This window comes from Aulostomus chinensis, chromosome 8, assembly GCF_037954235.1.
Source record: "Aulostomus chinensis isolate RoL2024-O1b breed Wild chromosome 8, RoL_Achi_v1.0, whole genome shotgun sequence".
NCBI classification, from domain to species: Eukaryota; Metazoa; Chordata; class Actinopteri; order Syngnathiformes; family Aulostomidae; genus Aulostomus; species Aulostomus chinensis.
The window spans coordinates 5132242-5155222 of record NC_141327.1 but is presented as its reverse complement, the minus strand read 5'-3'; the positions used below and the strand labels follow the sequence as shown (position 1 = coordinate 5155222).

The following is a 22981-nucleotide window of genomic DNA, read 5'->3' as shown; positions in this document are numbered from 1 at the left end:
TCCAGCTCCCCACCCATGACCATCAACGGATAAACTGTATAGAAAATGGATGGATGGATGGATGGATGGATGGATGGATGGATACTAAGTTATTAAAATAACAAGTCTGATACTGTTATGAATGCATCAACAGAGGTGTTTAGGATGTAAACAAAGTAAAGCCATTCCCTCCAGGACCCAGAATGCTTCCTCTACCAGACCACATTGTTCCTAATGTAGGGTTGATAGGGACCTGCTTCTCTCCCGTAAATCTAACAACAACTGTAAACTGTGTAAAGTCAGATATGGCCAAAAAAAAAAAAAAAAACCAGTCTAAAGACATCCACTAAACTACATCCGTCACCACAAACCTGGGAACTTCCTGCTCTCTAATCCTGCTAATCTAATCTCAGCTGGAAAAAAAGTTTCATGAGACCAATATAATATCCTCACAATGTGAAGTATTTCATCTTATCAAGATATAAATGTCACTGAGATTGAGACGGTTGAGAAAAAAAAGTGTTGTTTTTTTTATTTGTACTTCAGCAGAACGTTAATTCAAGGCCCAGTTACGAGCTTTCCCTGTTCCAACTTTTTGTCTCTTCTTTTGTTACAATGTTGAATTAATACTTAAATTCTTGATATTAAAAAAATACAATCTTTCATAGCAAATAGAAATAAGACAAAATGAGGGTTTACCCACAGTGTCACCTGTTGTTGTGTGACATTGTCAGTTATATATATTCAGTCTTTAATGTGCATGAAGATACATTTGCACAAATGAATGCTTCTGCAACCCGGAGTGTCTCTGCAGCCTGTGAATCACAGAGCTGAGACGGGGAAATCCCTTGATTGTGGACACTTCTGAGGTGGTTTGGCTCTGGCCAAAACAGAGCAGCAACACATAAATCAGAAGATCTTACTTGGCAGAAAACAGCCATTCGCGTGTACTTGAGTTACGGATGCTTTAGGAAGAGCACATGTCGCTATCACGGCCACCAGCTTCTCTATACCGTGGTTGTTTAACTTCAGCAAGGGGATTGCATGTAGAATTTCACAAGAGTCTTTTAAGAGAGCAGAGTTTAATGGATTGCATAAGTCTATGAATGTGCATCACACATTTAACATTTTTTCTAAGTCTTCCTTTGAGGCTTTTTCTTTTATTTAGTCTCCTCTCTGAGTTAATTCCTTTCCTGTCACAGCATGTTGGTGGTGCAGCTTCAAATCAACAGACAAACCCAGACCACAGGCAGGCCGGTGGGAAGGGACTCTGCCCGCTCTTTACCCGTCCTGCTCTGCAGCAGAACTCTAGAAATGCAGAGTTTGAACTGATTACACGACAGTGATATAATGCAACAATGCAGCAATCAGCAATGATAAATTTACCACAGCACAGGAGAAGCTCTAAAGACCAGATCTTGTCTCACATTTCAACATTAAAGATATTTTATTTTGAAAAATATAAGACCATTCACTCCCAGCAAAAGGAAAAATAGGGTTTAAAATTGAAGTCAGTTATAAAATATGTCTTTCCCAGTACACACTGAGGAAGATGGGCCCCCACACTGCAGACCACACACGTGTAAATGGTGTTTACCAAAGTCATTAAATAGTCGCGTATATTTCCTCATGAATACAATGCAGCACATTCAAAAAGAAGCGATTTAATATCATCTAATTACAGTGCAATTCCAAGTCAAGAAGGGGCTTACAAATTCTGCTAATGATTTAAATGAGTTTAGGCAGCTTTTTTGACAGTTTATTTTGTCACTACTTATATGTTTTGTTGTGTGTTGCCTTTGTGACATTGTCTGTGATCGCTGAAACGAGCCTCCGAGGCTTTGAGGAAGGACTGCCATTTAATGAACTGGCAAAATCCCCGTCAACTTTACTGTGGTGAAATGAGCCATTTATTCTTTTGACTTTTAAATGTTCAAGCTGTTATTGTCCCAGACCCCCTGCCTCATATTCATACTAGAAAGCATACAGTATGCGGTATTTCCTTAGCATTAATAAATAATGGACTGTTTCAACATGAATGTGAACAGAAGGTATTTGAGTTTAATAAGTCTCATTAGGGCTTTTATGAATTTATAGGTTCATGCTCATCAACATGTCCAAATCTCATTTATGGATATTTGACATCTGATTTGTTTGATTACTGGGAAAACTTTATTTTTTGGATGAAGTCACATTATTCCCTTGAGAGGATAAGCAACACTTTTGCAGGTGAAACAAAATAGATGAGTTGTGTCAGTTAGTACAGATCTGAGCCATACGCTGTTACCAGCCTGGACCAGCTGTTCTCCCCCGTCAGCTTGCAGCCTTTTCAGCAGCTGATAAAAGTGAAATTGAGCTTCTAATCCAACTCCTGGTGACAGACGAGGAAGCACAATTCCTAAAATGTCAAACTATTTTTTCAAATGACTGTGAATTAATGTGACCTGTTGTATGCCTCCATCCAAAACACTTTTAACAGACCAACGTAAAGAATCTATCGTGTTTATAATCATGGTAATTACTTAGAAACAAACTTTGAGCTTTGCTTTGGTCCCTGTGAAGGTAAAACTACATGAAAATAAATTCTCAAACTCATAGTGCCTATGTGATTGTGTGTCTGTGTGTAGTATAGGTGGGTCTTTCTTTGTATTTTTGTGTACACAGCGGTTCTGATTCTGTTCACGAGGCTCTGGTGGTTTGACTTGCTCCTATCCCACGGGAACCACACGGGTGTCCCAGATAAATCCTCCACCCAACGCACCAGCCCCCAGCATGCTAGTCCGGCTAAAGCCTCACTTCCTCTTCAGAGGCAGAAAAAAATCCAAACAAAGTAAACAGAAAGCACCTAATAGTCAATTTCCTTATCCTTGTTAATTATTCAAAATCCCAGAAGAGAGACCGGCCCACAGTCGTCTTCTGACAATCTTTTTTCAAGCAGGCACTCACTCATCACAAAGGCCCCCTCCCCTCCTGCCTCGCCTTTCAACTTCAAACCCAGTCATTTCTTCAAGCTGCACTTTGATTGTACCAAACACCTGTATTTTCCGAGGAGAGACTTCCTCATGAGCCCCCGCCTCCCATCTTTGATTGTTAAACAGCAGTGGCGCCGTCATTACTGTCTGTGCGACTGATGCCGCCCAGCTTCCCCTCCAATCTTCCACCTCTGCCTTTTAACCAGGACTTTAATTGCTCAGAGAAATTTGAATTCCTTTATTTTGTCTAACTTTCAAAACCTTTTTTTACCGTCTGGTTGTAAAATTTAAAATGCCTCACTGGATTTATTGGATCACATATTTCTTAACGAAATGTTCTCTGAGTTGGCTGGAACTTTTTAAAAGTCAGAGCTTTAAAGTTAGTCAGATGGACACAGACACCTAGCATTCTTTCAAGCTCACCAGTAATCCTCCAGACACAAACACACACACACACACACACACACACACACACACACACACACACACACACACACACGCACACACACACACACACACACACACACACACACACACACACACTTTTGCAGCAGTAATATGGTTCTTTATTAGACATCCTCTCCTGCCATCCTGTCTCCCCCCTCAGATTAATATCCTCTGGGCTCCTCACCAGCTGTTTCTGTCCTTTAACACCCCTCATCTTCCTCTTTCGGCCCTCTGCTTCTCATAGCAGGTCTTACAAACTGGCCCATGACGCCTATGTGGCTCCAGGAGAGGTCTTTGGCTCAGGATTTGTGTGTTTAACAAGCAAACTAAAGGCCTCACCTTTTTTACATGCAACTCAAAAAAAAAACACGGTGTCGATAAGTGGTTTTCATCTTCTTATATGCGCCCACGAGACAGAGAAACCTGGAATAGTCCCCTGTCTTCCCCTAGTATTCTGCTCTTACTCATACAGCCACTATGATGCAAGCCACAGGCATCACTGAATCTGTTTTAAATCATTTTCATCACTTTGTCTTTCACTGAACGGGTGTTGTGAGTGATTTGATGTATTTACAATGTTTGTTTTATCTCCTCTGTTTAATTTCAGTTTGTCTGTGCCTGTTTCCGTGTGTGTGTGTGTGTGTGTGTGTGTGTGTGTGTGTGTGTGTGTGTGTGTGTGTGTGTGTGTGTGTGTGTGTGTGTGTGTGTGTTGTACATACAAGGCCTAGCTTGGGTGTGCCTTTGGCTCAGGTGGGTGTTTGTTTCCCATGGTGTTTTTACTGTTTGTGTGTGTGAGGGTAGACAGGATGTGTGATGCCTGTCAGCACGTGCTGGGAGATGAAAGGCCGGTAGGGGCGTGTAAGTGGCCAAGCACCGTTCAGGTAACAGGTTGTCTTCTCAGAAAACTCTTAAGAATTCATTCCTTTTGCCTTCAGGATTCCTAATGCGCCACAAGGGAACACCACTCACCATGAGCTGTTTCAAAAAAATAACTCATCACCTCATATAGTTCTGGGAACCAGCGCTGGTCCAGGTGCTCAATGTATCGTCAAAACAACACAACCCAAGTTGGTAGCAGCTTGGTCTGTGCTTGCAGGATCACCTGTGCGTGTCAAACTGACTATATCACAAAAGCCAGTCTGATGCAACGTGAGTCAGTATTCACAATGAGGCCTGCTGATTTGCATATCAATGCCTGACAGTTATTGACATGACGGCAATCTGGTTTGGACAAGTGTGACGTGCAAATGACATATAAAGAATGTTGTCATTCACAGCAATGCAGTTGGGCAGGTTTGTTAGAGTTGGAGCTTACAGAAACCACAAGAATCTATTTTAGAGAAAGGTCAAGTTGTTACAATGACTCCATGCAGGAGATGTAGTGTTGAGAGAGTTGTGTCAGTTTATGGATGATGAGATAAAGATGATAAGGAAACCTCAGAGTCGTACTGATTTACTACTATCTAGCCATACTCCACACAACTCTCAGTACTTGCAGCATTGGCAAGTCATCACACGGAATGTGTTTTCACTTCCTCATCATCATGTTCATGTCTGTCTGGGTTTCATTTTCAGTCACAACCATAGGAGTAGCAAAGATCGCACTACCTACATAGGAAGCATACAAACTTCCTGGTGGGACGTTCGTCCATCTGAAACCCCTCCTATCGCGGACCACAGTGAGAAGGCAATGAACAGTGTTGAGGTATCTGTACTTGACTTGAGTACTTGCATTTAAGGGGACTTTGTGCTTTTACTCCATTACATTTCAGAGGGGATATTACACTACATTTATCTGAACCCATCGGTTAAAAGCTACTTACAAGAAAAAGATTTTGCACAGAAACTGATACTGAAACTCAACATCAGATAGTTCTCTATTTTCAGGTGATTTTAAATGGAGAGTTTTATTTTTACCAAAGTACTATTTTATCTGTGTACTTCTACTTTTTTTAAGTAAAGGAATTAGTTCCTGGTCAAATGACACATCCACTCAGAAGAACGGTGTGATGGATACCTGCCATGAAGGTCAAACATGCACTCTGACTGCCATGCCAATAAGCCTGGCACGCTGTGCTGTCTGCTACGAATAGCAAAAATGTCTTCTTTGTCAAGTAAGTCCACCAAATCATCCTCCCGCTCTGGTCTAATTGATGTTTTTGAGTCTATTTCTGATAAATCTGCACTTACAGTGGTGTTTATTCCACTAACGTTACTGCCTGTTTCCAGAGATGCTATTTTCTAACACTCTGTTTTGCCAGTCGACCAATCAGGAGCTGCATTACTGCTTGGTTCAGTAGCATTCTAATTTCCTCTAGTGATTCTCAGGGGTTGCAGACATAGCTGCAGGGCTCAACTCCTGAGCTCAAGAGATGTGGATGGTCTCACCAGGCTAGATCACCACACCCATAGTTTGGAAGTGTCGTGTGGATGAATGAAACCATGTATTTTGACAACACAGCACAACACCAACGGTTCAGAACCAGGAGAAAGATGTGTTTCTGGGAGAATGTGCCCGTTCTAAATGTAACAGGTACCTCATATGCCTCACTTTTGAGGGAAGGTATCTTGAAGAAATTTTGGTTTCAAAATGTTGTTCAAAATAGCATTTTAGAGATGTGTGTTTTCAGTGGACAGTAAATCTGACATTACCCAGCAGACATCGGGTGAGAGGCGGGGTTCACCCTGGTTGCCAGTCCATCACAGGGCCATTAGGAGCAATTAGAGGCGCAGTATTTTGCTCAAGGATACTTGGACATGGTCACCAGGGGAATGTGAGGATCAAACCAGCGACTCTTCGGTTGCTAGAAGGCCACTCTACCTCTGAGCCACACTACCTGATCTCAGTAGAAAAATATGTTTCTTTTCATTTATAGAACAGATCCTCTCAGATCAGAGTAGGGTGATGTCTAAAACTCAGCTGTCAGACTGTAATTGTCAGCAGAATGATATTACTGAAACAGCAGTGATGGGAGACACTCGCTGACGCACACTTAACTTTAATTACACTGATTAGCCACCGTGTGATCCCAAGGACTGGTAAAGAGCAGTGGTGAGTCCTGTGGTTTCCACAGTGCCAAATACTCTGACCCTATCAGACTGCCAAATAAACACGAATGTCTCTGGAGAAGCACTTTTAAATACACTTCAATTCACAGAAAATGGGCAGCCACTTTGCATTTTGTGCAAAAGTGATACACCCTTTGTTGTTTGTGAACATCATACATGTGTTGTTTGCTGCTGTTGTTGTTGTCCTGCAAAAATTATGGCATCATCTGCAAACATGTGAATATTGAAGTGATGCTATCTATCTATAAGTACAAAGACAACATGAAAGGTCAAAGTAAGAAGCCGTCTGACACGCCATGGCACAGGTAACAAGATGTTTTTATTTCATAGGGAAATATTGTACTTTTTAAAAAGATTGTTATATCAGCGAAGTAAACACCTGCTTAAAAAATTCAACATCTATTTACATGCACATTAGATTTGTAACATTTTCACTGTTCTATACCAGAACTTTGGCAAATTTTACTGTATGTCAAACCTAAATCTAAAACCTGGGACCAAAAACAAACAGACAATGTTTTAGATGCGCCCCTCACTTTCCTCATACCTAAACCACACCCTCAGCATCTTCAAAGGATGCTCATTGGTTCGAACAGTATCAGTACAAAGAAAATGTTCTCTGTGGGCTGTGTCCCAGATGGAAATGTTGAACAAATCCTCTTGGATGTGTGCAACAGTCCAGCCAGGTTAGCCAGCGCCCGCCCTTAAAGATTCAAGTTAGGCTTTCAGGGGAGCTCCAGCTGTTTTCATGCCTCTTTAATTCAAACAATGATAAACTGTGTTTTTCTTAGGACCCTGTGCATAGCATGTTGCTGCTGCTGTGGGCTTCTCTGCTCAGAAGATGTGCTGACCCACATCTAAGGTGAGACTTACTACGGGTGACTATCTCATACAACCTTTCAATACTTCAGAATCATTACTATAATTATCATGAATCAATTTTCTTTCCTTACTGCCCATAACTTTTGGAAACTTTCAGAATTCAAGTCAACTCTGAGATAAACACATTGTTTATTATGCTCTGTTCTTGTTTTTGTCTTTTAAAATGAAAACTAGGTTCTCGGCTTCGGGGTGTTTGGAGCACATGAATCAAATGAGCATCGCTGAAAGAATGTACACATGTTCATCAAGCTAGTTCGAAGGAAGGTAAATAATGAAATGTCAGTTTTAAAAAGTAACTTAGACACATCCCAGATAATAAAGAAAAGAGCTTGCCTCCAATTCAAGGCATGCAGGAAAGCATTCATTTCCTGAATGTAATGTTAAACTGGCTGTTCAGAGGATTAAGAGGAGCGGCACAAGAGAATTGACATTGCAGGACTCACTGGACCGGATTACAGTGAAAATATTACCACAGAGGTCCTTTAAACTCATCAATAAGCACAAGTCCACGTGTTCATCAAGATGCTATGGTGGAGTGACACATACCAAGTGCATGAAAGAATGTAGGATATTGTGCACTGTCCTCCAACACTGTCCAGGTCTGCCTTGACTTCGCTTTCATGCTGCTGGTTCAGAAGACCCAGGAGAAGGTGCACCAATTTGCATTTTTAATTTAGTCCAGTTTGCTCTCACACTGTCAGTGAGTGCACTGCTAGTGAGCTTTTAAAATCTTGTTCTTTACCGGATTAATATGGAATTTACAACAGCAACCTGCTTTCTGCTGCTGAAACTGAGATTGATGTTAAAGGGCCAACAGCAAGAACCCTTGGGGATTCACTCAAGGTTCCAGGAGAATTAAACTAAAAAAATAAAAAGCAAACTTGTCGGATCCAACAAGCTGCTGCCTAATCAACAAAGAGCTGAAGCCTGAGCTAAAACTGGCTACACTTTAATTACTATCACGCGGCACATTTTCACAAACTTAAAATGCATCGGCCTCCTCCGACGTGTCGCACATTCATTTACACTGCTAAACAGACTCAGTCGTGGTGCACGAAGCGGTTTTCCTGACTGTGTGAGAGAGTGTGTGTGTGTGCGGACGGTGAGAAGTGGTTGCGGCCAGACGAGACGAGACCTTTAAGTACAGACTTTGGGATTTCTTGGTCACGTGACGCGGCATCGACAGCCTGTCATCTCCCAGCCGGGCGACCGCTCTCACCGTCAATACAAAGGTAAACATGTTCAGTAGCGGCATTCAGACCGTAACTCTGCGTTAGTGACCGGTAGCGATGACGGTCAAGAGATCGACCGGGGGAAAGGCGATGTGACAGGTGGTGTCAAGCGCGTCGCTGCTCCGCAGAGACGCGGTGACTGAGATCCATTGAGCCAGGCCTTATCTCCACCGAACACCGACCGCTGACCGAGATCCACCGAATGCGATTGCAGCAGTTCTGGTGACATTATGTCCGGATCAGAGGTGGTTCATGGTCGGAAATACGGGACGAGAGCGATAATAGAGCTAGTGGCGGTGGGATTTGGAAAGATTACCAATAAAGTGCTCTGCACCAGACTACCTCTTAATCCGTGTGTGTGTGTGTGTGTGTGTGTGTGTGTGTGTGTGTGTGCGTGCGCGCGCGCTGGGGGGGGGGGGGGGCGGTGCACTGAAAAGGGTGGAGATCGAATTGAGACGTCTTCTCCCCCATGCACATTATGCTCAGATGGTGTACTGTAGAGAGACAAACTCAAACACACCTCAGTTTACTGTGACATCAGACTGTTTACATAAGAATGTTGGTTGAATGAGGTATCAGGTGTGAGTTTCTCCTCCACCTGAAGCTTCCACTCTTCAAAATGTTCTCCTGCCACCTGCTTATTCAGTTTAGGGGATCTTTCTGTTTCAGGATGGCTGAGCCTCCCATGTCATGTGACTGTTTGGTTTCCTTGCCCCCTGGCTCACTCGATGACCAAGTAATTTTTGGGAAGAACTCTGACCGTCCCCGGGATGAGGTGCAGGAAGTGGCCTATCACCCTGCCGCATGTCACCCTCCAGGCTCCATGCTGGAGGTAAACCAGAGCAGCTGAGTGGCAGTCATCTGAACTCATGAACTGACTCATGAACTGAGTCAAAAATTATGTTAATCTGTTATTGCGTCATTATTCATTTTGTTACCCTTCACCCTAAACATCTTGTTAATAATTAACAGCAGTTGTTGGCCTACATTCCATAACTTTACTATCTGTTATAGCAGCCAGATATGTTGGAGCAGGTTTGCTGCTGATCTTAAACTAATGATGAGAATTCCTAAATATTCCGGCCACATGTGGATAAATTTCCCAAGTAACTGATTCTTCACAGAAGTATTTTGCTTTTCAAGTATTCACCAGCAGAACTTTTTTTTTTCTTGCACAAAAGTATGTAATACAGGAAGAGTCAGCTATGTGATTTTAGCTTGAAGTTAATGGAGACTGACAGCTGACAACAGCAGAACTGTCCATTAGCCTCAAGCTACATATACGTAGCTGACTCTCTCTGCATTCTGGAATCGCAAAGAAGTAATGCAGGAAGGAAGAGTTCAAGAAACCTTTGTGAGTATTTGAAAGGCAAAATACACTTTGTGAGGAATCCCTTTAAGCAAAACTTGACATTAATTAAACATAAATTAACCTCTATTTACCAGCAGATGTTTCATTCTATGATTTATCCAGAGTCAAAAGGCCAAGGAGCTCTTTTCTGGAAATGTTGATGTTGCAGTAGAATCTGTGGGCTGTTTTCAGTGCTGTCAGCACCAGCAACAGAACTCAGCTCAGGATGTGACACGTACTTAAATGTGTGGTTATTGGAACACGCCATCGTTTGTGATATGTGCTTGTTGTCCATCCTCCCCAGGGCAAGACAAGAAGATAGATACCCTTCTCTACTCTGTGCTCCATTAGGGAACTGAGTCCCAGAGAGACCAGCTCCCTTCTAGTTAGCTTAGCATAAAGCATGGAAGTAGATGGGAAGTGTGAGCATACCTCAGCCAAAAGTCATCAAATACACTCTTGTCCTTCACTAATTTAAATAGGTTTGTGTATCGAATTAATATGTGTAGAATAAGACAAAGTTGGAGCTACTTCCCTGACAGGGCGTAGTGATCACACTCAGCTCCTCTCAACTTCAGGCACAAAAGAAAACATTGGCTGAAGAGCGACTGCTGCTACTCATCATGGCTGAGTTTAGTTAGCATAGCACAAAGAATGATAGTTGATGAGAAGTGTTAGCGTTCCTTTGTCAAAAGTCATCAGATAGATAGAGCACAGGGTCTTGGTCTGTCCAGAATATAGCAGTTAGCATGTATCTGATTCAAAATAGACAGTCTATAAACCACCTCAGTTAAATTAATCCTGGCAAAGACTGTTTTGTAGAAAAGTGTTTTCGTTGATTTTTTTGATCAAGGTATGCAAACACTTGCCACCCACTACATTCATTGTGCTGAGCTAACTAGCAGTCAGCTGGCCTCTGTAGGTCTCAGCTCCCTAATCAACAGAGTGAGAGAAAACTTGAGTTTTGTCGTGGCAGAATTATGTAAATTGGCTATTTGAAATTCCCATCCCAGTTATTGTAGGAGATCATCTTGCCTGCACTATCCGCCCTTAATTCAGGAGCAGCCTCAGTTTGCTCTGTGTTTAATGCACATCTCACTGATGCACTGATGCGTCCTACAATACCTTAAGGAGTCCTGTTTGGTGGATGATGATGATGATGATGATACTTTTTTTTTAATGTAATATTAATGGCAAAACATTATACTTTAGTCTCAGGAAAACATTTGTCATCAAGGGAAAGCTGTCTCCCATAACATATCCAGAGCTCTTTGTCCGGTTTACATGCAGTAACTCAGAATCACCTGTGTAAATTATTGAACTCCGGCAGTGTTTTCCTTCACTTTTTGACTTACGTTGTATTCATGTGTAGTGCACATACATCCAGATCCCCCAAGTGGAACAGACCCATGCTGTGGTCCTCAGCAAACCTGCCTGGATGTGGGGTGCTGAAATGGGAGCCAATGACCAGGGGGTGTGTATCGGGAATGAGGCAGTCTGGACTCGAGAGGAGGTTGCCCCCGGGGAAGCTTTATTAGGCATGGACTTTGTTCGGTGAGCTCTGAAAGCTTTTAGAATTCCAGCTTGATACTAAGGAGCAGCGTCACCCACTTGTAGCAATGCAAAACATTTGTTTCAAGCTGTTTGGAGCATTTATTGACTTCATTTGGACAGTGGAAATATGACACTAATTCTCCCAGCCTACGATCAGAGGAGAGTGTGGACTGTCAGAAGCGTGTTGTGACAGGAGATGTAAGTACTATTGTAGGCACACCTCTGTGGATGAATATAGTCTGGCAGTATGGAGGGTTGCCAAGTGATGCAACATTGCATCCAATTAATCAAACAAAGAAGCATGTAACTAAACCAGTCTTCATGATTGGCGGAAAAAAACTTAGTGGATGAAAATGAACGGATAAAACTCAAAGAATGTTTGGCGGAAGCACGTTAAGGAGAGTAGAACATACTGTTCCTTTTTGATTTGATATTTGTAATCCAATTAATAATACTCATAATAATTCTGATGAATAATAGTTTTTATGATGCCTAAAGAGTATGTGTGGTGTTACTGTAAAGAGGGGAGTGAACCGAGTGAAACCATCCTGTTTGACCATCAGGTTAGGGCTGGAGCGTGGTGACAGTGCCTGGGCAGCCCTGACAGTGATCACCGGCCTGCTGGAGCAGCATGGCCAGGGGGGTCCGTGCAGAGAGGACCCGGAGCCCTTCAGCTACCACAACACCTTCCTCTTGGTGGATCGCAATGAAGCATGGGTCCTTGAAACTGCAGGAAGGCTGTGGGTCGCACAGAAAATCTCAGGTGAGGGTGCAGAATAAGGTGCTGAGAAAAATACGGCTTGAATTGGTTCGTGAGCTATTTCAATGTGTTATTAGGAACAATTGCTTACAAAATAGTTCACATCCTCTTTTTACTGAAACATAGATGTTGTTGCTTTGTACCTTTTGCTATGATTGCGTTCGTGAAATTCTTTTAATACCTTTTTGTCACAAGGGTCTGGAACAAAGTCATGCAAAGTTTTGGGCAAATCAGACTTCTGCCTAAAACCCAATGAGCATGGGTGCTACACACTACATCAGCAGTACTGAGCAAGGTTGTTGAAACTAGCCGTTTCTAATGAGATTCCGTCACGTTAAACGCCTGCAGGGGTGTGTATGAATATATACAGTTTATTAAGTTCAGTGACTTGAATTGCTTACAATAATTGTACGCATCATCAACAGACCCTGCTTTTACATCGTACAAAATTTGGCAAATAGAGTTTTTTGGTCCATATCGTGAGATTTTGCCAACCGGAGGAACAAGTTCATGAGAGGTTTTTGATGTACAACTTTTTGGGATGTGCAATGTGAAAGTTGCTGGCCAAAATTACCTCAGTTATAGCACTCATCCTGAAAACGTCACCTACATGTGTTTGTTTGCTTAAGCCAAGATATGTATCAGGTCTCGTTCTGGCATCACCCTGCAAGCAGAAGAATAACATGTTGTTTTTGACAGAGGGCGTGAAGAACATTTCCAACCAGCTCACCATCGGCGCTGAGATTTCGGTGGAGCACCCAGAGCTGCGGAGCGTGGCCCAGGCTCAGGGCTGGTGGGACGGTGAAGGGGAGTTCAGCTTCTCTCAGGTGTTCAGCCCTGAGAACCCGCCCGCCAGGATGGAGCTGGCCAAACAGCGCTACAATGGAGGTACAGCGCTTCTCCAGGAGCATGATGGTGAGTGAGGGGTGGAAGGATGCCTTTAGCGAGAGAGCAGGTGTAAAACTTGAAAATGAAAAAATATATTTTAGCTTTAGGAAATCAGCATTTTTTAAGCTATTAAGCACATTATGATATTAGATATGGCTAATTTTACAGCCCAAAATCATGCATTTAAAGCTGAGGAATTCTCTGCTTTAGTCAATCAGGGAGAGTTTAAGTCATCCGGGGATCACCTGACATCAGCACTGACTAATAAAGCCAATTGAGTCACAGGATTTTCCTTCAGTGTACTCTCTCTTTGTGTTTTGCAGGTTCCATGACAGCAGAGGTGATGATGTCCATCCTGAGGGACAAGCCCAGTGGCATCTGCATGGACTCTGGAGGTTTCTGCACCACAGGGAGCATGGTGTCCATTCTGCCCAGAGACAGCAGCCTGCCCTGCATCCACTTCTTCACTGCCACTCCAGACCCATCCAGGTTGGTCCCTAACCACATGAACAGCTCTCCTGGATTCTAGTTATCAATAAAAGCTGCACTAATCTATGTATTCCATAACATTTTCACACATAGAAATACTATGTAAATCTTCTACTGCAGCCGCCATGATACAATAACAATCACAGTTTTCAATTACTGCTTCAGTCTGTATTCAGCTCTGACAGAATATTCAATTCCAGACAAATATAACCTCCTGCTGGTACAGTATTTTGACACTGACACTTAAATGAAAAGATGCCAAAGTCAATACATACATTGGAATAGTGTTTCCAATGATTTGAAAATCAATTAATTTGGTTTAAATATAGCAGGTCTGTCAGTGATGTTTAAATTGATTATCTAGCGTGATACAAATATTATATTCTTATTTATTCTTAAGTGCATTTAAAAAAAAAGAGGCCTGCTGAGGTGACGAAAGATATCGCTGACACAGAGAAACATTGCGCTTTTGATTTTAGAAGCATATGTACCTTGTCTTGGTCTGGTAGTGTCGTTGTTTAAAATTGAGGTGTTGTGAGTGACTGTAGTTGAAATCTGAGTTTTATTAAAGTTTAAGTTAGAATCAAGTTAAAAAAAAACAAACCTCAGGTTTTCATTACCGTATATTTTGTAGACAAGCAGAGATCATATTGCACACATGGTAAAAGGCCCAGTGTCTTCTCCCTCCTCATCTTTGCATTTCCTCTCCATGCTCCGGGCTTGATGGTTATTCCTGAGTGTTTCTATCTCTGCTCTTTCCTCCCACCTGTCGTCCCACCCCACCTGTCATCTGATAGGTCCATATTCAAGCCTTTTATCTTCTCCGATTGCTCCATACCTGTGCTGAGGGTGGTCTCCCCACAGTTTGGAGCAGATGATCCTGTCAGGAAGCAGCCTCGCTTTCAGAGCCAGGTGGACCGCAGACATGACTTGTACAAGGCCCACCAGATGGCACTCAACACCATGGAGACCAACCCGGTGGGCACTGATGGAGGAGTTAGCTCAATGATAGTCAGATGCTGGTGGTGTACGCCTGATACTCCCAGAGCAAAACACACACCAGACACAGGATATGAATGCAGACAAGTACACAATTAAAGCTAAAGAGCAGGAAGTATTAGCGTAGTACTTCAAACCACTGTGACATTTTCCACTAAAGCTGTCAGCTTATACATCTCATCTGAGATAAGTTTATTATTGACAGCTCAGTGTCAGTAATCAGTATTTATGAATACATTGGTACATAATATTATCTCCACCAAGGGGGGGGGTTGGGGGTTGTAGCATGGGCCAAGGAAGAACCCATTCAGTTTTGAGCCGTTTAACCACAATTCTTCAGTTCATCCTTGATTTCCATTTGCTGTTTGTGGCAAATGTGGAGAATTTTCTTCAAGTAAATCGTGAAATATCACATCGGCAAAGAATTGCCCTTTGCCCTTTGGCCACCAATACTTTTTCAGTCTATCTGTGATTTCAAGTGGACATTTTAGCCAAATTTGAAGCGGTTCTCTCAAGGCGTTCTAGAGCTACCATTTTAACAATAATAGAACGTACGAAAAGACAACCAGAAAACACAATGCCTCTAACAATCTGAGCTCTGTGGCGTATAATTTCACTCCTTGCACTTTGAGGACTTTCAGGGGCCCAGGGAAAAGCTCACAACTCAGGGTCTACTGACACACTCTTTTTGAAGCTTTAAAATTTGTTACACAGCTGTCACTTAGTCTGCCTTCACTAAGTACATTTTAAGGAAATTTTTGGAGGATGTGCAAGTTTTGCTTTGTTTTGATAACTCATCTTTCAAACTAGTGGACGCAAACGTACACAGTCGTGTTGATTTGAGTTCAGATTTCTGTTCTTGATATGAACGTAAATGCATGCATGTTTATATATTTAAATTTTTATGTCACATTTCTAAAAACTACTTATATGTGTAACAATGTCAGTGATCCACTTGCCATGGTGATATTTTTTCATTCTGATGTATATTTCTTAATGGCTTTATTTATTGGCAGTATTTTTTGAGGATTGAAAGAGAATTTGTTATAAGATATACAATTAATTAACCAGAGAAACCTGATGGACTGATGTGTTTTTGGAATTTTTCTGTTTGGTATTAACTTACAGAACTGAGGGTTTAAAAAAAATGTATTTAAATTCTATCCGTAAATCTCACAATGCATGTTTGGCGGGATATCGCTGTTTGACGCCTTCCTTCGTCTGTCTGTGTCTCTCAGGACGAGGGTTTAGCTGCCTATGAGATCCTGAGGGACCTGGAGTCGCAGTGTCTGAGCGAGATTTCAGCCATGCTGAGTGGAGAAATCCCAGGAGACGAGCTGGGGAACTTGTTTTTTGATTGTGTGGACACAGAGATCAAGTTCTACCAATGAGGAGGTGGGAGGCTTCGGAGATCTATCCGGTTTATGTGTGGATGAATGTTTTTCTAAGTGATACTCCAAAGGTGTATTTTACTTTCAGATACTCTTAAATTTGTGTCTTTAGCTCAAAAATATTTTTTTCTCCTTCCTGCATCACTTCTTTTTGACTCCAGAATTCAAAAAGAGACAGCTAAATATATTTAGCTTTAAACTAACTGGCACTGACAGCTACCAACAGTTAATTACCAATATTGAACAAAATACCAACATTGCGCTCAATAATAGACAAATTTTAGCCAAACCCAAACAAAAACCCCTCTGGCTTTGTGCTCAGTGCGACAAGCTGCGGTTGAATCAACTTGCTCACTTGCACTCATTCATGGTTGTACAGAAGTGGAAGGATTTAATTAGCTGTTTGTTGTTTAGCTCAAATTAAAATGTTTGTAAATTACTGAAAAGGAAAACGTGGATTACACCGGGAGATGAGTTTGAGAGCGTGTAAACTGTCATTTTTGTTCAGTTGTGCTGTTTTTTTTTCATTGTTGTTCTCCTCCAGTAAGCTTTAGCTTCAAGCTTAATATTTGCAGCTGTCTTTGTAACTTCAAGACACCTATTTGGGAGTACTTGAGAGATAAAATACCTTTTTGGATAAAGTATGGTTTTGCAAAAAAAAAAAAATCTCATAAAATCATAAAGTGTCAGTTTCTGGTGTTTTCCAGTACTTCTGAATACACCTGTGCGTGTACATTCATGTGGTAATCCTGTGTCTGACATCTTAAGCACTTTCTGTTGAACTGTCCTTTCTTACAGTGCCCTCATGTCGTCAAACCTAGCACTTGCAGAGCGGCAGGAGAGGGCCCAGGGACAGCTACAACCTCTTGCTTTGACTGGCCCCCACCTCTCAGCACACATCCCTGACACCATTCCATCATGAACACAGACTAAATGTCTAAAATGCACATGATTCATCATCTGTAACACCCAGGGAGCAGTGACTGCACCTCATTAGTCCATGTAATGATGTAGACTACACAGGCGCCTCTGTAGAACTGTGTGACGTTGCACACATTCTGAAAGTATGGCATTTGTTTAACTTGTTGCAAATGAAGGGATTGTCATTTGATGGCTACCTGTAGGGAATTATCTAATAAAGAATGTGTATAGTGTGTGTCCTGAGTGTGATCAGTCTCACCAGTCTTGACAGTTTTCGATTGGTGACAAACACAGCCTTGGAGGAAGCTAGTGTAGCATCAATCATGTGTCATGCCAGGATACTTATTCAGGTATCTACCATAATGTTGTCTGTTTGTTCAGGAGTGCAATATACTAATACTCATACGAATACTAATACTATACTAATAGAAATTTAAATAATTTGTTTTTCTGCAGTCTTTGTATTTTTCATCCCAGGATAGACTTTTTATCTGAATAATGTCACATGCTGGCCCTCCATTACTGGTGCAATTGAAGGCATTTTTAAAAATGTTCTTTATTTGAAAACTTCAGCGTACAATACAAGATGACAAACAGTTTGAAGTTATGAAATGAGGAGGATTTAATGACAAACAAACATTTGAATTATTCTCTGTTTATCCTTTAGCAAAATGAGACCTGCAGAAATACTGCTATCTCCAATTCTGCACTTTTTTCCTGGCAACATAAATTTATGGCTCAAGCTGAATCATCAGGACCAGAAGAAGTTTCACGTGCAGCTCAGAGACACTCTGACACACTCAAGAGGAGTCGGAATTGAGCCAGAAACATTCTGATTACCGATTGACTGCCTCAGCCACACCTCCTTAAAATATGTGACATCACTTTGGCAACACACAAGTCAGTCATTAAGTCGTCTGAAGTTTGATTAGTAATGATCGTGACTTCACTAATGCAGCCCCAGGTATTTCGTGAATTACAGCATGCAATTCAAGGCAGACAGAAAGTGATTGAGGAATATCTGAAGGAGAAATGACTATTCCATGTTTAGTCTAGTTTGATGACGGGTTTCTTCATCTAAAACTATAATTTAATAAGTATTCATTAATCCAATAATTTCATAATGTTCTAAATCGTGGCTCACACTACCAACTCCGGTTCAGTAGGTGGCAATAACCTTACCAGAAATTACTGGAATCCACCATAAAATAAGGGCGGCTTTCCTGTGTTCACACTCCAGCCAGGAGGGGGCGGTCGAGTGTTCTTGTCTCACACTAGGGGCAGTGGAAAATCAAACAGAGAGGTGGAGCGCATAGCCTGCCAAATAAGATTGAAATTGGGTGTGAAATGATAGTTTACACCTTCCACACAGATTAGTCACCCAACGTGAAAAGTCTAACGGAAAAAGGTAACGTTATTGTAACTGTAAGTGACCAGCTTACGTAAAGTTGTCCAACGCCAAGTGCTGAGTACTGCTAACTAACCTTGGTCCTACGTTATTATAACCGGGTCCTTCTATTTATGCGCCTCATCGGATGATTCACTAAAATACTAAGTACATGATATTGTGGTGTCATGGTTTCAAATATCACCGCTGATTTTTTTTAGTTTAAACATGTACATTTAATGTACATGGATACAAGTGCTCTGTAGCTAGCCGCATCCATCTCCAACCACAAGCTAACCTTAGCCAGGCAACTTACTTTTGAAAGCCTCTAAATCATTCACGTCACCCTTTTCATGAATGTTCAGTGTCTTTTTTGTTGTCATGACACATGAGACAGTCAGTGTAAACAACCGGAAACGCTAATGCGCTTAAAATATTCAGGTTAATCTCCGGTTTTCTGACAAACACGTTTTTAGTCTTTAGCTGGAGTGAAACCTTCGGAGGCTCCTGCTCCTCTCGATCAACTGTTTTTATTTATGTCATTTAATTTTCTCCTTTTCGACGTGAGTCTGTGTGGTCTAATATTTCATTGCATGTACTATGCGTTTAGAGTCATTAAAATACTACTTTTAATGTCCAGTCCATTTGAGACAAGTTTAGCACTGCCTATATAGGCCCTGTATGGTCTGCTCTCTATTGATTTGTAACTTAATATAATTGTATATGAAGCTTTAGAGCCTCCATTTCTGTTGCAGGGTTGCCTGGAATGAGTCCGATGCTGGTGTGGCTGTGAGAGGATGTACTCAGATAGGTCAGACCATGGCCAAAGGCGACAGTATGGGGACAGAGGCGCAAGGCCATGGGATGATGACTACAGTGACCGATGGGACGACAAGCATGAACCCCACCGAAATGTCCAGCGCAATTCCTATAATAAATACAGCAGTGATAAACACAATAGTACGGAGAGGACAAACAGAAGCAGAGAGTACAGCGACTCACATCAGATGCTTTACTCAAAGGAATCCTTGAACAAAGAGAGGAGTAGAAGAAGCCCAGTGAGGAGACGCTTGTCTTCTCCAGATTGGAGTACTCCTGAAAACAAGAGACGAAGATTTCTAGAAGACAATGTTGATGACTACAAATACAGACGAGAACCAGATGACGACATGTACAGGCAGTCACCAGACTGTTTTGCACACAAATCAAAAGATTTTAAATATACGTCACCAAAGCAAGAGGATCTGAGGTACAGGACAACACATCAAGATTCCAGAAATAGGCACCGGCATGAAGATGTTGCATATCGACACGGTGATTTGAACTACAGGCGGTCATCTGGACACTACAGCGATAGAAACGGTCAGCGTTCACAAGAGAGGAACCAGTCACAAGATTCTTCAGCGAAGGTAAGTGACATAATCCCGTCACTTTGTGGTGGTTTACCTCATACAGTGGCTGCAGTCGGCTCATTGATGATAAATTATCTTTCTGTGCTGGACAGAATTATGCCAAAGCCAGAGAGAGGACTCGCAGTCCTCCTACAGATCACAAGGATCATCATAAGAATCGAATGAAGGCCCTACTGGATGGATCTAGTGGATGGGTTGGTTTATTTACATGTTTCATTAAATATGTAGACAGCCTGGTTCAATTTAAAAGTCACCCACCATATTCTGAGCTCAGAGTCTTAAGTGATAAATTTAATCTCATGAGAACTTCGCAGCAGGCTGTGCAGCGCTGAATCATCGTTTTAGAACCACATCTAGAAAGATGCTGCTGCAGTTTTCCACGGTTTCTTCCTGGTGTCAGTCACTCCAGCTGTGTGTCACTGGAGCCCATGGTTCAAATTCATAACACAGAAAATGATGAAGTGGGTTGATTGATGATATGCAACACCTTGGTAATTGAGATAATGTGCTGTTTTGTTCTCTTCTTCAGCAGCCAACAGTTTGACTGATGAGAGGGACAAATTTGACTGGACTGTGAATGTCTGTGGTCAACTGCAGACTTATGTTTTTAGGATGGCAGTGCTTTTTTCCAGGTGTGGAAGGAGTACTGAGTACTGCCAAAAAAAGTACTCCAAAATTACGTAATTACAGTAGGGTGAGCAGTCATAACTGCCTTCATCCATATTTGTTTGTACATGATATCTGTAGCATTGCGTGTTTAAGAAGGTGGACAGTATAAATGCAGCCTTTGCAAACCCTCACATTAAAAAGACAATCCAGCATGGGCATTATTCCTTTGTAACTCAGTAAAATTCCAAAGGCTCTGAACTTCCCTATATTGATAACTCTGTTGGAGATGAAGATATTGCAGTACTTACATGCTGGTGTACATTAAAAGAAGAAGAAAAGGGAGCAGGTGAAAGAATCATAACCTTTCTGGTTGTTTGTCTTTCTCATCAGTCTCATGAGCATGATGTCATCGACAAGAGCCCTGCTTCTCCTCAGTTGGAAAAATCCACCAGGGGCTTCCAGCGTTTCCTGGATGTGCTCAACAAAGGTGTGAACGTTGACACGCTCACCAAGATAGTGACTCGTACCTCTGTGGGAATGTGTGATCACCCACAGTCTCCAGCTTCTTTCCAGAAAGCTGAAGATGCTCCATGGGAGCAGGAAGGACAGGTAAATACACAGAAATGGAAAGAGAGAGAAGAACGCTACAGACAGTCTTCTCCCCAGCAGTGTCACAGGTCCTTCAGCCCGGACCCCAGCCTCCCGCCTGATGAGAAGTCTGGGCAGGGGCGTGATGGAGGATTAAGCTCTGACAGCAGGTCCAGATCACCAGCTGAAGTGGAAAAGGTAACACCTGAAGATGAGCACAAGCACAGGCATATGCAGGGCGTTTTGCAGGCGATCGGCATGGACCTAGGATTTGAGGAACTTGGTCAAATGTCCCATCGAATCCAAGAACGCTTATATGGTAAGAAAGGTCATGAGTGGGATCCCTCTCGTAAAAGAAGCAGGGAAAGAGTCACAAAGCCAGCATTTTCCCAGAGACATCGAAGTAGATCATCATCAAGCAGGTCTAGTTTTGAGCCTCTTACTCTGGACTCTCAGAAAAAACACTCACACGATGATGAGAACGACGTAACCGAGGTCCATCAAGTACAGGTGCATCAAAGCATTGAGTATAGCCGTAAGAGCAGCAGTAGTTCCTTACAGGACAGTCAGAGAGGTGAAAGCCAGGAAAGCCCCACTGTGTTTCCAGCATATTCTGCTAATGTATCCCACACTGCCTCACAATCACCCAATGCGTCGGCCCTGCCGTCGTATTCTCCCGTGAACAACTCGCCCGTGCTGTACCCACCACTGCCCCCTAACCTTCCACATGTTGGGCCTAGACTGCTCCTGCCTCACCTGCCTCCCTTCCTCCCTTACCCCTGCGTCCCACCTCTAAACATCTTTCCTACAGTACTCGCTCAAACAAGGCAAATCTTCCCTCAACAAGTAGGAAGTCCCCAGCCACCGTATTTGAACCTGCCAAATTTAAATCCTGTTCAGCCTCTAGGCACCACACAGAAGTCCAAACCTCTGTCCAGGCCTCGCTGTTTGCAGGTGATTGAAACAAAACAAGCCAGATGAAGAACATTAACACCATCCTGTCCTTCACCCCTGGAGAATATGACAACGTCAAAATGGTAACCAAGTTGAGCACCAGTCACATTCATACCTTACTCAAATGTAGAACAGTATTCAGTTGGAGCAAAACAAAGACTATTAAATGGAACTATAATTGACTGCAAATTAAATAATAAAGTTCACATACAAGTATGTCAATTAGCAAGTCGCCTCTGTCACATTTTTTTTTTTAATTCATGCTAAAGCAGACTGACAATGTGCAGGAAGTGTTTTTATTTTTTGTCACCATCATGACCTTTGCCAAGGAGGTTTTGTTTTCATACACGTCTTTTTGTCTCAGTAAGGTTCATATACCAGACCAATTTGGACTAGTAGGAGGGGGGCAGCTTGGGGCCTTGGGTGCGAATCATTTACGACTGCAGTTGTAGGATGCAGGATGTTCCCGATTTAAAATAGTGTTGAGTCAAGCGGTGAGACAGAAATGTCAAGATGATACATATTTTTCTGTGTGACCGTGAAGAAGACTATTGTGTAAATAATTGTATTAAACTTATCAATGCCTCAAAGTAAATTGTTGACAACTGTAATGGCAGTGACTTTTCTTTCTGGATGATGTCCTGGTGTATGTCAAAGGTTCAGGTGTGTGTGTGTGTGTGTGTGTGTGTCTGTGTGTAGAAAAGTCACTGAAATTTGCCCCATGAATACTTGACAGCAGTGGTTCATTCAAGATCAACTGAAGAGACAACATTTTGATTGATATATTGATTTAAAACATGTTTTTGTTGTATGGACCCTTGTAGCTTGTCAATTTTAGTTTATATTCGCTGGTTAATTTTGACATGGATATCTCTTCATATTTCATGCGTAAAGGAAAGGAGTTTCCCTCAGGGGTGCGATATTAATTGGTAACATTGTTTATCAACTTTGTCCATTTCCGCACCCATAGGGTTGTTGCATAATGCAAGTACTCATGTTTGTGGTTTATATAGACTCATTCTTGGGTAAATGGCTCAAACAGGGTTACCTACGTTTTTTCAAAAAGTTCCCTGGAAAAGTCTACTTTCCATCACAAG

General features: G+C 42.1%; 2 protein-coding genes and 1 long non-coding RNA gene across 4 annotated transcripts; all 3 read left to right on the top strand.

Annotated features, from left to right (window-relative positions):
* The first annotated feature begins 5068 nt into the window (after nucleotides 1-5068).
* On the top strand, nucleotides 5069-7614 carry LOC147256889 (uncharacterized). The gene is made up of 4 exons (XR_015117424.1): nucleotides 5069-5103; nucleotides 5356-5512; nucleotides 7259-7329; nucleotides 7524-7614. It is a non-coding gene; the product is annotated as an uncharacterized LOC147256889 (long non-coding RNA).
* Nucleotides 7615-8425: 811 nt separating this feature from the next.
* scrn2 (secernin 2) lies at nucleotides 8426-17182 on the top strand. The gene is made up of 9 exons (XM_086210542.1): nucleotides 8426-8581; nucleotides 9251-9413; nucleotides 11305-11486; nucleotides 12050-12249; nucleotides 12946-13161; nucleotides 13458-13623; nucleotides 14421-14601; nucleotides 15861-16017; nucleotides 16812-17182. The coding sequence occupies exons 2-8, from the start codon at nucleotides 9252-9254 to the stop codon at nucleotides 16011-16013; spliced, it is 1260 nt and encodes a 419-aa protein (XP_086066668.1). The 5' UTR covers nucleotides 8426-8581; nucleotide 9251; the 3' UTR covers nucleotides 16014-16017; nucleotides 16812-17182.
* Nucleotides 17183-18183: 1001 nt separating this feature from the next.
* Nucleotides 18184-22293, top strand: LOC147256887 (uncharacterized). Of its 2 annotated transcripts, none has more exons than XM_086210539.1 (4): nucleotides 18184-18342; nucleotides 19077-19730; nucleotides 19826-19927; nucleotides 20733-22291. In XM_086210539.1, exons 2-4 carry the CDS (start codon nucleotides 19119-19121, stop codon nucleotides 21909-21911), a joined length of 1893 nt encoding a protein of 630 aa, XP_086066665.1. In that variant the 5' UTR covers nucleotides 18184-18342; nucleotides 19077-19118; the 3' UTR covers nucleotides 21912-22291. The 2 variants fall into 2 exon arrangements, with proteins under 2 accessions (XP_086066665.1, XP_086066666.1); XM_086210540.1 differs by lacking the exon at nucleotides 18184-18342 and adding an exon at nucleotides 18773-18884 and having other exon boundaries at nucleotides 20733-22293.
* Nucleotides 22294-22981: the final 688 nt, after the last annotated feature.

Excerpts from the sequence above, each read along its gene's own strand:
- scrn2 (XM_086210542.1), top strand. The coding sequence starts at position 9,252 with ATGGCTGAGCCTCCCATGTCATGTGACTGTTTGGTTTCCTTGCCCCCT. Across the intron at positions 9,414-11,304 it reads CTCCAGGCTCCATGCTGGAG|TGCACATACATCCAGATCCC; the intron begins GTAAACCAGAGC and ends ATTCATGTGTAG. Across the intron at positions 11,487-12,049 it reads TTAGGCATGGACTTTGTTCG|GTTAGGGCTGGAGCGTGGTG; the intron begins GTGAGCTCTGAA and ends TTTGACCATCAG.
- LOC147256887 (XM_086210540.1), top strand. The coding sequence starts at position 19,119 with ATGTACTCAGATAGGTCAGACCATGGCCAAAGGCGACAGTATGGGGAC. Across the intron at positions 19,731-19,825 it reads CACAAGATTCTTCAGCGAAG|AATTATGCCAAAGCCAGAGA; the intron begins GTAAGTGACATA and ends TGTGCTGGACAG. Across the intron at positions 19,928-20,732 it reads TGGATGGATCTAGTGGATGG|TCTCATGAGCATGATGTCAT; the intron begins GTTGGTTTATTT and ends CTTTCTCATCAG.